The sequence below is a fragment of the Heterodontus francisci genome, chromosome 2 (genome assembly GCF_036365525.1).
Source record: "Heterodontus francisci isolate sHetFra1 chromosome 2, sHetFra1.hap1, whole genome shotgun sequence".
Taxonomy (NCBI): Eukaryota; Metazoa; Chordata; class Chondrichthyes; order Heterodontiformes; family Heterodontidae; genus Heterodontus; species Heterodontus francisci.
Genome location: NC_090372.1, coordinates 46,850,299 through 46,864,907, shown reverse-complemented (window position 1 = coordinate 46,864,907; position 14,609 = coordinate 46,850,299). Strand labels below are relative to the sequence as shown.

Here is a 14,609-nt window from a genome sequence, read left to right as displayed (position 1 = left end):
CCCCATGTGTCACGGGATGATTACAAGGCAGCAATACAGAAGTTGTATTGCTAGGTTTTAAGGGCCAGCCTAAAGCTCAGTCCACCTACATCTTGAATATAAGAGTACCACTGAGGACCAACTTTGTTGGCACTGCCAGCACTTTGCCTCCAGGGTCAGGGAATTAGTCGATGGTGTTTCCGCTGCCTCTGGAGACTGGGTTATAATATTACCATATGCAAAAGAAAACTAATGTTGATTATTCAGATTTTGGACTTTGAAATCTCTTTATATATTTGTATCTTAAGCTTTTCTGTAACTTATTTTGTGAAATTATATTTACATCATTCTTTGTAGTGTTATGGCCAGGTGAGAAAGGTGTCTAGGGGTCTCTCTCAGCCTTCACCTGGTCTTACTGTAACACAGTGTTTTTAACTCCCCCTTGGTGAATCCTTGTTCACCACTTTCCAATTATAAAGCAAAGAAACCAGCACAAATAGGCTTTCTTAGGTTTAAAGAAGAAAAGTTGAAATTTATTAAACTTAAACTTTAACTCTAATTTGGTTAACTTCTACAGATACATTGCATGCTAGCATGGGGCATGTCTACGCAATATACACATGCAAATAGAGACAGAAAAAAGCAGAAGATAATAAAGTGGAAAAGTTTGAGACAATATCTGAAGAGTTTTTGTTATAGTTCTTTTAGCTCACTGTAGAGTCCTTGTAAATCTTGCTTTTTGTTGGGGCCTAATATTCTTCTTAAACCTTGTTTGCTGTGAGAGACTTTTCTCTCTTGGGGTTCATGTGTCTTCATTGGATTCAGAGGCTTGTGAGAAAGAGATGGGAGCAGACAGGAGAGATCTTCTCAGTCCTGGAGCAAAAACCCTCTTTGTTCAAACTGTTTGTACAATTTCGAAAACAAAGTGATTATTGTCAATGTAGCCGGCAGCTGATGTCATCAGACTGCGCACACACGCAGATTGGCTCCTACTCTCTGTGCGTGTGCTGCTTTCCGCATTGCCAGGACTGGTTGGTGCGTGCGCAGGTGACGTCATCGCATAACGTGGGCAGAGATCGGGGGTGGGGGAAGTGGGGAGAGCCTGGCTGAAGACAATGGTGATGGCGGGTGCGCTCTCCTTCTGCCCCCCACCTCCCCCACTTCATGCCCACTTGCTCACCCCACCCAAGCCCACTTTCTCCCTACGGCCATTGTGTGCAGCCATGTGTTTAGGTTGCCTTCATGTGATTATTTGAGCAGCACCATATTTAGTCCTGGCAGCTGCCTGATGTCGCAGACTGTGACATTTTAGTGGCACAGGCTGCATTTGCGCATGTGCCACTGCAGCGCCACCTAGTCAGCAAATGCAGCCTTCATAAAAACCCAGGTTGCCAAGCAGGTTAGATTAGATTAGATTAGAGATACAGCACTGAAACAGGCCCTTCGGCCCACCGAGTCTGTGCCGAACATCAACCACCCATTTATACTAATCCTACACTAATCCCATATTCCTACCAAACATCCCCACCTGTCCCTATATTTCCCTACCACCTACCTATACTAGTGCCAATTTATAATGGCCAATTTACCTATCAACCTGCAAGTCTTTTGGCTTGTGGGAGGAAACCGGAGCACCCGGAGAAAACCCACGCAGACACAGGGAGAACTTGCAAACTCCACACAGGCAGTACCCGGAATCGAACCCGGGTCCCTGGAGCTGTGAGGCTGCAGTGCTAACCACTGCGCCACTGTGCCGCCCCAGTTGTGTGACTAACTGGGCTAACCACGTCTTGGATTGTATCACCTTAGCAGTCTCTGGAATGCTCTTCTTACACACAATACCTTGTGATCAAGGTCCATTGTGGGTTGAATGTGTCAGGGAATGGTCCTTTGTCCTTCCATTCACCGTCTGTTAATATGCAAATGTATTTTTCAGCCATGGCTGATCTGTTTAACAATTCCTTTCTTCACTCCAGTAACAGTTTAAAATCAATGTTCATGACAAAATTAATGTGCCTCATTCTTGGCAGGTGGGGGCCTAGCAGTACAGTAGAATATGTTCTTAAAGTGATGCATGGGCAAAGTACTGTGGATGCAGAAAATCTGAAATAAAAACAAAACTGGAATTACTCAGGTCCGGCAGCATCTATGGAGAGAGAAAAACAGAGTTTACATTTTACGTTGATAACCATTCGTCAGTCGTTGCTCTTTCCATAGATGCTGCCAGACCTGCTGAGTGTTTACAGCATTTTCTATTTTTAAATTGGTGTTGGTTTAATTAATTTTAGATTGTAAAACGTTTATTTTTTTTCTTTTCAGATGGACATGCCATTCTGTAACAGGTCAGTGTAAAACATGGTGTTGCGTCGTTGTTTGGATCAATTTGCAGATTTTGGACCAGATTTTGTTAAGCGTGCACTTTCTTTGCAGACATGAAAGTTAAACCAGAAGGAGTATGTAGCCACTGCTTCCAGTGCTTTCTTCCTGGAAACCACAGAGTGCGACTGAAATCCAAAATGAAGATGACGGTGCAGATAAAAAAGCTGCTGCAACGTGAAGCAACTAATTGGAAACTTAATCTCAAACAAGTACGGCAGCTGCAGAAATACAGAAACTCTAGAAGCACATTGGTAAGGTTTGAGACAATCCTGTGAATGTATAGAGTCAAAGAGAGATACAGCACTGAAACAGGCCCTTCGGCCCACCAAGTCTATGCTGACCAATAACCACCCATTTATACTAATCCTACATTAATCCCATATTCCCTACCACATGCCCACCATTCTCCTACCACCTACCTACACTAGGGACAATTTACAATGGCCAATTTACCTATCAACCTGCAAGTCTTTGGCTGTGGGAGGAAACCGGAGCACCCGGCGGAAATCTACGCAGACACAGGGAGAACTTGCAAACTCTGCACAGGAAGTACTGCTCTAATATTTACCTTTTTTTCCTCTCCCTTTTCATTGAATGCTCTGCGCTTCAACATCCGAGAGCAAAAATGTTCAAACTGTGGCCTCCAAGCCCTGACTGTCTGTCTGATTAACAAAGCCCAGGCAACTTGTACTTATTTGCGCCAATACAGTGAAACCTGTAAATTAGGGACACCTAAGGGACTTGCATCAAGTGTCCTTATTTTCAAAATGGTTATTATATGTACAGTAAACGGGATTGACTTTAGCTCCTGCAGTGCTACTTTTTTTTTTTTGGGGTCTCATCTGGGATTGTGCCTAATTCTGGAGCTCTGCCAGTGGTATGTTATTTCAATTCATTTTCTGTTCAATGGGTTTCCCATATTACCATCCCTGGTGTCCTTTTCCATTAAGGGACGGATGTCCTGATCCTGGAATTTGCTATGTTGGTAGCCTGCACCAGGAGAGGTGGCTGCTGTGTGCCTGGGAGATCCCAGCAAAAGTGAAGGGGGAATTAATGTCCTGCAGAGCCCTTCCAGGACCCTTTTCCTCCATACGCTGCAGCCGTGAAATGTTTGAAGTGCTGGGTGTTGGTAAGGGGCTGTTAGCAGCTCATCTGTGCCTAACATTCTGGTGGAGTGGGGTTGCTAACTATGGTTGAAGGCATTCCTGGAGATTTGATCACATGATGTTCTGACCATATGACATCAGATCACTATATCTGCCACATGGCTTCTACAAATGTTTTTGGATTTACTTTATAATGCTTGGGTTCCCCTGTAGTTGAGAATCATTATTTGTAGTTTCGTGCCAGCAGATTGTGCGAGAAGTAACAAGAACCAGGCGGCCATCTGTCAGCAGGTGAGAAGGGGAAACTGAGGGTGGGGATAAGGGAAACCATTCTTTCCATTTCTTCTCCCCCGCCCCCTATGTCTCCAGCTCTCCCCTTCTCCTGTCACCATTCCACAGTCTCTATCTCTTTCTCACATCCCCGCCCAGCTTTATTTCATAGTTTCCCTCTCCTCTCAATTCTTGAACCCCCTGTGATTTCAGACCTCGTCCTGGTGATTTCAGGGCCTGCGGCCGGTGGTTTGCAGGTTTTGTGCAATGAGTGTTCTTTACCAAGTATCCATAGGCGCAGAGATCTCCATTCCACAAAAAACATTTTTTTCATTTAATGCACTTCCACCTACCTGCATGTCCCACATTTTAAGTAGCAAGTGGACTTGGTGCATTGAAGGCTGTTTTTCGTTTGTAATTTGTGAGTGTCCAAGGTTTTGACGTTTAGTTTATTCTATCTATTACAGTGTAAGTTATTTGTGACTTTCAGTAACTGTCTTTTTTGGGGGAGTCCATTTGTACAGGTTTCACTTTCTTATTGGCTTGTTCCACCTGTTCAATTTTTCTTTTGGCCTGGAAGTTTGGAAAAGACTATTCATCTTGTTACTTAATTGAGAGGCAAATACTACTTTGGATCAGCAGTGTGAAATAGATGCAAATTAGTGGGAAATTGAACTTAAACTGTATATGTGGCCCTCAAGACTTAAGGTACACATATATACAGCCCACAAACACAAAAAGTCTGATGCATAGAGAGAAGGAATAGGTCTTGCAGTCTTCATGTAGGGGACTAGGCGACTTGTGTGATTGATGTAAGAATGTTTAATTATATTTTTTTGTTATCGATATGCTGCCTTTCTCACTTATGCTGTTGATTTGTTCTAGTTGTCACACAGAACTGTCAGACATTGAATTAGGATAATGTCCAATAACATATCCTTATATGTACTAGAAAGCCATGTGCCTTTTGCAAACACTGCAGAATTCAGTGATTGCAATTGTGGACAAGTGGGTCGAGACCACAAATTTTGTTGGAGGGATTTTCTTTCTGAAGCAGCAGGGACTTTGCACTATTCATATGTATGACACTGATGGTCACAGTGCTGTCCTACCATAGGAGGGATTTTGAACAAATTCACTTGGGGAGCTATATTTGTGTAATTTTTTTATTCGCTCATAGGATATGGGCAACGTTGGCAAGGCCAGCATTTATTGCCCTCCCTGATTACCCTTGAGAAAGTGATGGTGAGCCGCCTCCTTGAACCACTGCAGTCTGAGGGCCGTTGGTGCACCTACAGTGCTGTTAGTTTGGAAGTTCCAAGATTTTGACCCAGCGACAGTGAAGGAACATTTGATCTATTTCCACATCATTTTGATGTGTGACTTCGAGGGAAACTTGCAGATGGTAGTGTTCCCATAAGCCTGCTGCCTTGTTCTAGGTTTCACAAGAGGAATCAGAGAAATTTTAAAAGATGTATAAATACGTAGAAACGAAAGATGAATACAAATTCCAGAATCTGAATGAATGTGCAATGATGGAGACCAGCTCCCTTTGTTTTTTATCCCTTGCTGCAACAGGGATGTCTTAGTCAACTGGATTTGTAGCTATCATGGGTCTTCAATGCTGTTAGATTCTGAGGAATCCAGTTGACTGTAGCAGACTGCATGCCTGTTGTCGACTGTCCCCTATTTTTTGCCTGTATAACAATAGTGATTACACTGTTAAAAGTAATTTATTGGACATGAAGTGCTTTGGGACCTGAAGACATGATATGGTGTTTTATAAATGCAAGTTCTTTATTTATCCTGTCACAAGTGTAACAAATGACATCAGACCTGTTATAACTTTTTCTGTTGTGAAAATACTGTGAGGTGTATATATAAAGTAATTTTCAACCTCACATTTGACATGAAGAACCTATCAGATATTCAGGCGTATGATTTTCCCAACCGTTATCTTAAATAGTCAGGAAAGTATTCTTTTTATATTATGTCATAAAGAGATACAGCAGTACATTTTTCTTCTGGACTCAGCTCTTGTGACTACAGTAAAGTGGAAGGGGAAAGAATTGTCAATTTCCACTATTTCCAGGAGGTATGATCTATAAAATCTTTCAATTCCAATTTTCTGATATTTACTGCCTCCAGGCAATCTAGTGCACCTGGGTACAAACTGAGTAATACGGTCCTACTATCTGAACATCTAGCTTAACAGATACTTGGGTCCATGAGATTAGGGTTGACCAATCTTTTATTCTTTTACTTTTCCTGACCTGGTATACTCTGCCTTTCTGGATCCTCTTTCATTGCCTGATGTGATCCACCCCACATCTGCTCCCTACTGAGGTCTCCAGCATCACGGATGCCAGTCTTCAGCCAATTTGATTCACTCTATATGATAAGAAATGGCTGAAGGCACTGGATACAGCAAAGGCTATCGACCCTGACAACATCCAGGCTGTAGTACTGAAGACTTGTACTCCAGAACTAGCCGGGCTTCTAGCCAAGCTTTTCCAGTGCAGCTACAACACTGGCATCTACCCAACAATGTGGAATATTGCCCATGTATATCCCATCCACAAACAGCAGGACAAATCCAATCTGGCTAATTATTGCCCTATCGGCCTACTCCGGCCTGGATCCGGCCCGCCAAAGATTTCCTCCAGCCCACAGATGTAAACTGTACCCGGCAGTTCCTCATCCTCGCCGGGGTCAGCAATGTGTCCATAAACTGATATCAGTGTCCGTGGTAAAAAAAATTTGAGGTCCGTGACTGGTAATTTCAAGGTTGAGAAGTTCCCTATTGGCCTCTTCTTTCCGACCAGATTGGCTTGAAAAAAATTGCACTGTCCTTTTCACAGCTGAACTGGAATTTCTAAGCTCAGATCTTTATCTAATGCTCATTAACGCTTCTTTCCATATTCACAGATGACAGGCGCTGAGAGCGGGAACAGCGGTTTCTGAACTTTGGACAGATTCATGGTTTTCCTGCAGGCTTTTAAAAATTAATTGGAACCCACCGGAAAACCTCAAAGTTGTCCAAAGTTTGGAAATCTCTGTTCGCGCTCGCAGCACCTGTCAGGAGAGCTTGGGGATTTTCTGGTGGGTTCTGTTTTTTTTTTAAAAAGCTTGCCGGAAACCACAAATCTGTCCAAGGTTCAGAAACTGCAGTTCCCGCTCCCGGCAACCAGAGAGAGAGAGGGGGGTTGGAGGGTGCTTGGAGAGGGGCAGTGAGACGCGAGGGGGCCAGTGGGGTGGAGGGGCAGAGACGGGGGTGGGCTAGCAGGGTGTTGGGCAGAGATGGGATGGGAGGGGAGGCAGAGAGGCGTGGTTGGAGGCGGGCAGAGAGACGGGGCGGAGGGGTGAAAGAGAGACAGACGGGACGGGGGGCAGAGAGAGAGGGAGACAGACGGGACGGGGGTGGGGGGGGAGGGCGGGATGCAGAGAGAGAGGGAGACAGACGGGGCGTGGGGGCAGAGAGGGCGACAGAGGGGGCGGGGGGGTGGCCAGAGAGAGCGACGGGGGGGGCGGAGAGGGCGACAGAGGGGGCGGGGGGCCAGAGAGGGCGACAGAGGGGGCGGTGGGCCAGGGAGAGCGACGGGGGGGGGGGGCGCGACAGAGAGGGCGGGGGGCGGAGAGGGCGATGGAGGGGCGGGGGGCAGAGAGGGCGATGGAGGGGGTGAGGGGCCGGAGGGGGCGGGGGGCAGAGAGAACGATGGACGGGACGAGAGAGATGGGGGGAGCGAGAGACGGACGGACGGGGCGGGGGGGGTGAGAGAGATTGGGGGAATGAGAGAGACGGACAGGGTGGGGGGAGCGAGAGACAGACCGAGACAGATGGGGCTTGGGGGCAGAGAGGGAGAGACAGAAGGGGCGGGGGGCAGAGGGAGTGGGACAGTGAAAGACAGATCGGAGGGGGGTGCAGAGAGAGACACAGACAGACAGACCGGGCAGAGAGAGACAGACAGATAGACGGACGGGGCAGGGGGCAGAGAGAGAGAGGGAGACAGACTGGGCGGGGGGCACAGGGAGAGAGACGGACGTTGCGGGGGGCAGGGAGAGAGTGTCGTACGGGGACGGGGGCACAGGGAGAGAGAGATGGGTGGGGGTGAGAGAGAGACTGAGACAGGTGGGGCGAGGGCAGAGGGAGTGGGACAGAGAAACACAGACATATGGAGGGGGGGGGGCAGAGGGAGAGAGCAAACGAGACAGACATGGCGAGGGGCAGAGAGTGAGAGAGAGAGAGATGGGGCAGGGGGTAGAGGGAGGGACCGACAGGTTGGGGCAGAAGGAGCGACAGGAAGAGAGACAGACAGACGGGGCAGAGAGAAAGGGGGAGGGAGAGAAAGACAGACCGACTGGACAGAGTGGGGGAGAGAGAGACAGAGACAGACGGTAGTGGGCAGAGGGAGACAGACAGACAGACAGACAGGGTGGGAGGCAGATAGATAGAGAGAGGGAGAGACAGATTGGGGGCAGGGAGAGAGAGGGCGTGATGGCAGGGGGCAGAGAGCCAGACAGACGGGCAGAGAGGGGGAGAGAGCCAGACAGGCGGGCAGGGGCCGGGGGGCAGAGACAGAGATGTCAGGGCGGGGGGGAGGGGATGGGAAAGGGGGTGGGGAGAAAGAGAGAGGGGGTGGGGGGAAGAGAGGCAGAGGGGGGTGGTTGGGGGCGAGGCAGCGGCAAGAAAACGCTATCAGGATCACTCCTGACAGATGGCCATCTATCTGAAATACTCCATCACTACGTCAAGTGTGTGGGCAGATATTGAGTACTAATGCAAGCAAAAACAGTGCCAGGCATGTCACTAAATCCGTGTTCAACGTCGTGTTGAGGAATTAAGACAATAAATTAGTTTTCTCATTTAAAGCTTCACAAAAAATGTACACTTGTTGTCTAGCTAGTAAGATAAATTATTAATGTCGTAATGTTTCTGAAATTTTCTCACCAGCCTCCTATGTTGTACAAAATTGTAATGTGCCCCCCTCCCCACCCCGGTCCTCCCGCACGTGAAAAGGTTGGACACCTCTGGTCTACTCTCAATCGTCGGTAAAGTGATGGAAGGTGTCATTGAAAGTGCTATCAAGCGGCATTTGCTTAGCAATAACCTGTTTACCGATATAATAAAAGCAAAATACTGCGGATGCTGGAAATACTCAGGAGGTCTGGCAGCATCAGTGGAGAGAGATGCAGAGTTAACGTTTCATGTCTGTGACCTTTCATCAGAACTGGCAAAGGTTAGAAATGTAATAGGTTTTAAGCAAATGAAGTGGGGGGGGGGGGGTGGGGGAGGAGAACAAATGGGAAGATGTGTGATAGATCAGAGGGCAGGAGAGATTAACTGACAAGATCATGGGGCAAAGGGTGTGCGCTTATGGTGTAGTGAAAGACACTGCATTAGTGCAGAGACAGTATTAATGATGGAATAATGAACAGCTCTGCCAAAAGCACAAACGTGCAAAACCAAGTTTAAGGCAGTCACATGGGTTAAAATAAAAATGATAAAATAAAATAATAAATAGGGCCAGTCTGAAATTGTTCAACTCCATGTTCAGTGCGGAAGGCTGTAGAGTACCTAATCGGAAAATGAGGTGTTGCTCCTTGAGCTTGCGTTGCTGTTTACTGGAACACTGCAGCAGGCTGAGGACAGAAATGTGGGCATGGGAGCAGGGTGGTGAATTGAAATGGCAAGCAACCAGAAGCTCGGGGTCATGCTGGCGGACTGAGCGGAGGTGTTATGCAAAGCGGTCACCCAATCTATGTTTGTTCTTCCCAATGTGGATGAGACTGCACTGTGAGCAGCGAATACAGTACACTAAATTGAAAGAGGTACAAGTAAATCGCTGCTTCACCTGGTCGGAGTGTTTGGGGCCTCGAATGATGAGAAAGGAGATAAAAGGGCAGGTATTACACCTCCTGCAATTGCAGGAGAAGGTGCTGTGGAAAGGGGACAAGGTATCGGGGTGATGGAGGAGTTGTCCAGGGTATCACGGAGGGAACGATCCTTTTGGAATGCTGCCAGGGGAGGGAAAGAAGCATTTGGTGGTGGTATCACACTGAAGGTGGCAGAAATGGCAGAGGATGATCCTTTAGTTGTGTAGGCTGGTGGGGTGGAAAGTGACTCGTGATTCTGGGAGGGAGCGGAAGGGGTGAAGGCAGAAGTACAGGAAATGAGTTGGACATGGTTGAGGGCCCTGTCAAACACAGTCGGGTGAATCTTTGGTTGAGGAAAAAGGAAGACATATCAGAAGCACTGTTGTGGAAGGTCGCATCATCGGAGACGAAGAAACTGGGAGAATGGAATGGAGTCCTTCGAGGAAGCCAGGTGTGAGCCTGTGTAGTCGAGGTAGCTGTGGGAGTCAATGGGCTTATAATGAATATTAGTGGACAGTCTATCCACAGAGATGGAGACAGAAGTCGAGGAAGGGAGGTGTCTGAGATGGACCATGTAAAGGTGGGAGAAGGGTGGAAATTGGAAGCAAAATTGATAAAGTTCTCCAGTTCGGGACGAGAGCAGGAAATGGCATCGATAACAGTCATCAATGTACCGGAAAAAGAGTTGGGGGAGGGGGCCTGAGTGGGACTGGAACAAGGAATGTTCGACATACCCCACAAAAAGACAGGCATAACAAGGACCCATGTGGGTACCCATAGCAACACCTTTTTATTTGAAGGAAGTCAGTGGAGTTAAAGGAGAAGTTGTTCAATGTGAGAACAAGTTCAGCCAGGCGGAGGAGGGTGGTGGTAGATAGGGACTGGTTGGGCCTCTGCTCAATCAAGAAGCAGAGAGCCCTCAGACCATCCTTACGAGGGATGGAGGTGTAGAGAGATTGGACGTCCATAGTGAAGAGCGGGCAGTTAGGTCCAAGAAACTGGAAATTGTCGAAAAGACGTAGAGTGTCCGAAGAGTCATGGATGTAGGTGGGAAGAGACTGGACCGGGGAGAAAAGATAGGAAGAAATAAGTTCAGCGGGGCAGGAACGGGCTGAAACAATGGGTTTACCAGGACAGTCCTGTTTGTGGATTTTGGGAAGGAGGTAGGTGGGCTGTCCGGGGTTGTGGTACTATGAGGTTGGAAACTGTAGAGGGAAGATCTCTGGAGGAGATGAGGTCAGTGACAGTCCTGTAGACAGTAGCTTCACGTTCGGTGGTGGGGTCATGTTCTGGGGGCCACTTGACTCCAGACCTTATTACATCATTTGTTCAAATGTGGACAGAAGAGCTGAATTGCAGAGGTGAGAGTGACTGCCCATGACATCAAGGCAGTATTTGACCGATTGGCATCAAGCAGTCCTAGCAAAATTAAAGTCAGTGGGAATCGGGGAGGAAAACTCTCCACTGGTGGGAGTAAAACCTAGCACAAAGGAAGATGGTTGTTGGAAGTCAATCATCTCAGCTCCAGGACATCACTGTAGGAGTTCCTCAGGGTAGTGTCCAACCATATTCAGCTCCAATGACTGTCCCGCACCTCCTTCCCCACCACCCCCCACCCCCAATCAATAGGTCAGAAGTGGGGATGTTTGCTCATAATTTTTTTTTTTATTCGTTCATGGTATGTGGGTGTCGCTGGCTAGGCCAGCATTTATTGCCATCCCTAATTGCCCTTGAGAAGGTGGTGGTGAGCTGCCTTCTTGAACCGCTGCAGTTCTTAGGGTGAAAGTATACCCACAGTGCTGTTAGGAAGGGAGTTCCAGGTTTTTGACCCAGTGACTTAAGGAACGGTGATATAATTCAACGTCAGGATGGTGTGTGGCTTGGAAGGAAACTTGCGGATGGTGGTATTCCCATGCAACTGCTGCCTTTGTACTTCTATGTGGTAAAGGTCATGGGTTTGGAAGGTGCTGTCGAAGGAGTCTTAGTGCGTTGCTGCAGTGCATCTTGTAGATGGTGCAAACTGCTGCCACTGAGTGCCAGTGAAGGGAGTGAATGTTGAAGGTGAGGGATGGGGCGCCAGTCAAGCCTTTGTCTTGGATGGTGTCAAGCTTCTTGAGTGTTGTTGGAGCTGCACCCGTCCAGTCAAGTGGAGAGTATTCCATCACACTCCTGACTTGTGCCATGTAGACGGTGGACAGGCATTGGGGAGTCGGGATGTGTTACTTGCCACTGAATTTTCAGTCTCTGACCTGCTCTTGTAGCCACAGTATTTATGTGGTTGGTCCAGTTCAGTTTCTGCACAATGATAACTCCCAGAATGTTGATAGTGGGAGATTCAGCAATGGTAATGCCATTGAACATTAAGGTTCTAAGAATTAACAGTTAAGATTGTAAGATTGTCTCTTTCTGGAGATGGTCATAGCCTGGCACTTGTGTGACACGAATGTTACTTGCCACTCATCAGCCCAAGCATGGATGTTGTCCAGGTCTTGCTGCACTGGACATGGGCGACTTCAGTATCTGAGGAGTCACGAATGGTGCGGAATATTGTGCAATCATCAGCGAACATCCCCACTTCTGACTTTGATGGAGGAAAGGTTATTGATGAAGCAGCTGAAGGTGGTTGGGCTGAGGACACTATCCTGAGGAACTCCTGCAGTAATGTCCTGGGATGGAGATGATTGACCTCCAACAACAACAACAACAACAACGATCATCCTTTGTGCTAGGTATGACTCCAACCAGCAAAGAGTTCCCCCCCCCCCCCCCCCCCCCACCCCTCCCAATTCTCATTGACGTCAGCTTTGCTAGGGCTCCTTGATGCCACACTCAGTCAAATGCTGCCTTGATGTGAAGAGCAATCATTCTCACCTCGCCCCTGGAGTTCAGTTCTTCTGTCCATGTTTGGACCAAGGTTGTAATTGGGTCAGGAGCTGAGTGGCCCTGACAGAACTCAAACTGAGTGTCAGTGCGCAAGCTATTGCTGAGCAAGTGCAGTTTGATAGCACCGTCAATGACCCCTTCCATCACTTTGCTGTTGATCGAGAGTAGACTGATAGGGCGGTAATTGGCCGGGTTGGATTTGTCCTGATTTTGGTGTACAGGACATATCTGGGCAATTTTCCACATTGTCGGGTAGATGCCAGTGCTGCAGTCATACTGGAACGGCTTGGCTAGGGCCTTAGCTAGTTCTGGAGCACAAGTCTTCAGTACTATTGCCGGAATGTTGTCAGGGCCCATAGCCTTTGCAGTATCCAGTGCTTTCAGGCGTTTCTTGATATCGCGTGGAATGAATCGGGTTGGCCGAAGACTGGCATCTGTGATGTTGGAGATCTCAGAAGGAGGTCGAGATGGATCATCCACTCATCACTTGTGATTGAAGATGGATGAAAAGGCTTCAGCCTTGTCTTTTGCACTGATGTGCTGGACTCCCCCATCATTGAAGAACTTCTGTTAGTTGTTTAATTGTCCACCACCATTCACGATTGGATGTGACAGGATTACAGAGCTTAGATCTGATCCGTTGGTTGTGGGATTGCTTAGCTCTGTCTATCACATACTGCTTCTGCTGTTTGGCATGCAAGTAGTCCTGTGTTGTAGCTTCATCAGGCTGACACCTCATGTTTAGGTATGCCTGGTGCTGCTCCCGGCATGCTGTCCTGCTCTCTTCATTGAATCAGGGCTGGTCCCCTGGCTTGATGGTAATGGTAGAGTGGGGGATATGCTGGGCCATGAGTTTACAGATTGTGGTTGAATAAAATTTTGTTGCTGCTGATGGCCCACAGCACTTCTGGATGCCCAGTTATGAGTTGCTAATCTGTTCGCATTCTGTCCCATTTAGCCCAGTGATAGTGTCACACATCATGATGGTGGGTATCTTCAGTGTGAAGACTGATTGCACAGTGTTCAGTACCATTCACAGCTCCTCAGATACTGATGCAGTCTGTTCCCACATGCAGCAAGACCTAGATGACATTCAACATTCAGGCTTGGGCTGATCAGTAGCAAGTGTCATTTGTGTCATGCAAGTGCCAGCCAATGACCATCTCCCCGTGACATTCAAAGGCATTACCATCACTGAATCCCCCACCGTCAACATTCTGAGGGTTATCATTGACCAGCAACTGAACTGGAACAGTCATATAAATACTGTGGCTACAAGAGCAGGTCAGAGGCTGTGAACTCTGGTGAGTAACTCACCTCCTGACTCCCCAAAACCGATCACCATCTATGAGACACAAGTCAGGAGTGTGATGGAATACTCTCCACTTGCCTGGATGAGTGCGGCTCTAACAACACTCAAGAAGCTCGACACCTTCCAGCATAAAGCATCCTGCATGATCAGCCCCTATCTACCACCTTAAACATTCACTCCTTCCACAACGGGCAGACAGTGGCAGTATTACAAGATGCACTACAGCATGCCAAGCCTCTTTCGGCAGTACCTTCCAAACCCGTGTCCTCTACCACCTAGAAGGAGGAGGGCAGCAAATATAAGGGATCACCACCACCTGCAAGTTCCCCTCCAAGTCACATACACCATCCTGACTTGGAACTATATTGCTTTTCCTTCACTGTCGCTGGATCAAAATCCTGGAACTCCCTTCCTAACAGCACTGTGGGTGTACCTGCACCCAAGGCCGCAGTGGTTCAAGAAGGCAGCTGCTCAAGGGCATTAGGGATGGGCAATAAATAATGGGCTTGCCAGCAACGGCTTACCTATCAAGCCTCTCCATATTTGCTGATGATACCAAATTTGGAGGTGTGCTGGACAATGAGGATGATACCAGTCGACTACAACTGAACATCAGCCAACAGAGTGGCAGATGGAATTTAATACAGAGAAGTGTGAGATGATGCATTTTGGCAGAAGGGATAGGAAGAGGCAATATAGACTGAAGTGTATACAGGGACAGAGGAACCTAGGGGGTTCGTGTGCATAGATTCTTGAAGCTGGCAGGACATATTGCGAGGGTAGTTTGCAAATAGTATGGGGTATTG

The 14,609-nt window shown here is 47.7% G+C and overlaps 1 protein-coding gene across 6 annotated transcripts in view; it reads left to right on the top strand.

Annotated features, from left to right (window-relative positions):
- The window catches only part of c2h18orf21 (chromosome 2 C18orf21 homolog), an 84,635-nt gene that overhangs the window by 34,123 nt on the left and 35,903 nt on the right, over positions 1–14,609 (top strand). For all 6 annotated transcript variants that reach the window (XM_068057925.1, XM_068057935.1, XM_068057916.1 and 3 more), the window contains 2 exons: positions 2,299–2,321; positions 2,410–2,609. In XM_068057925.1, the coding sequence (XP_067914026.1) occupies positions 2,299–2,321; positions 2,410–2,609 (223 nt within the window). The remainder of the gene's footprint in view (positions 1–2,298; positions 2,322–2,409; positions 2,610–14,609) is intronic.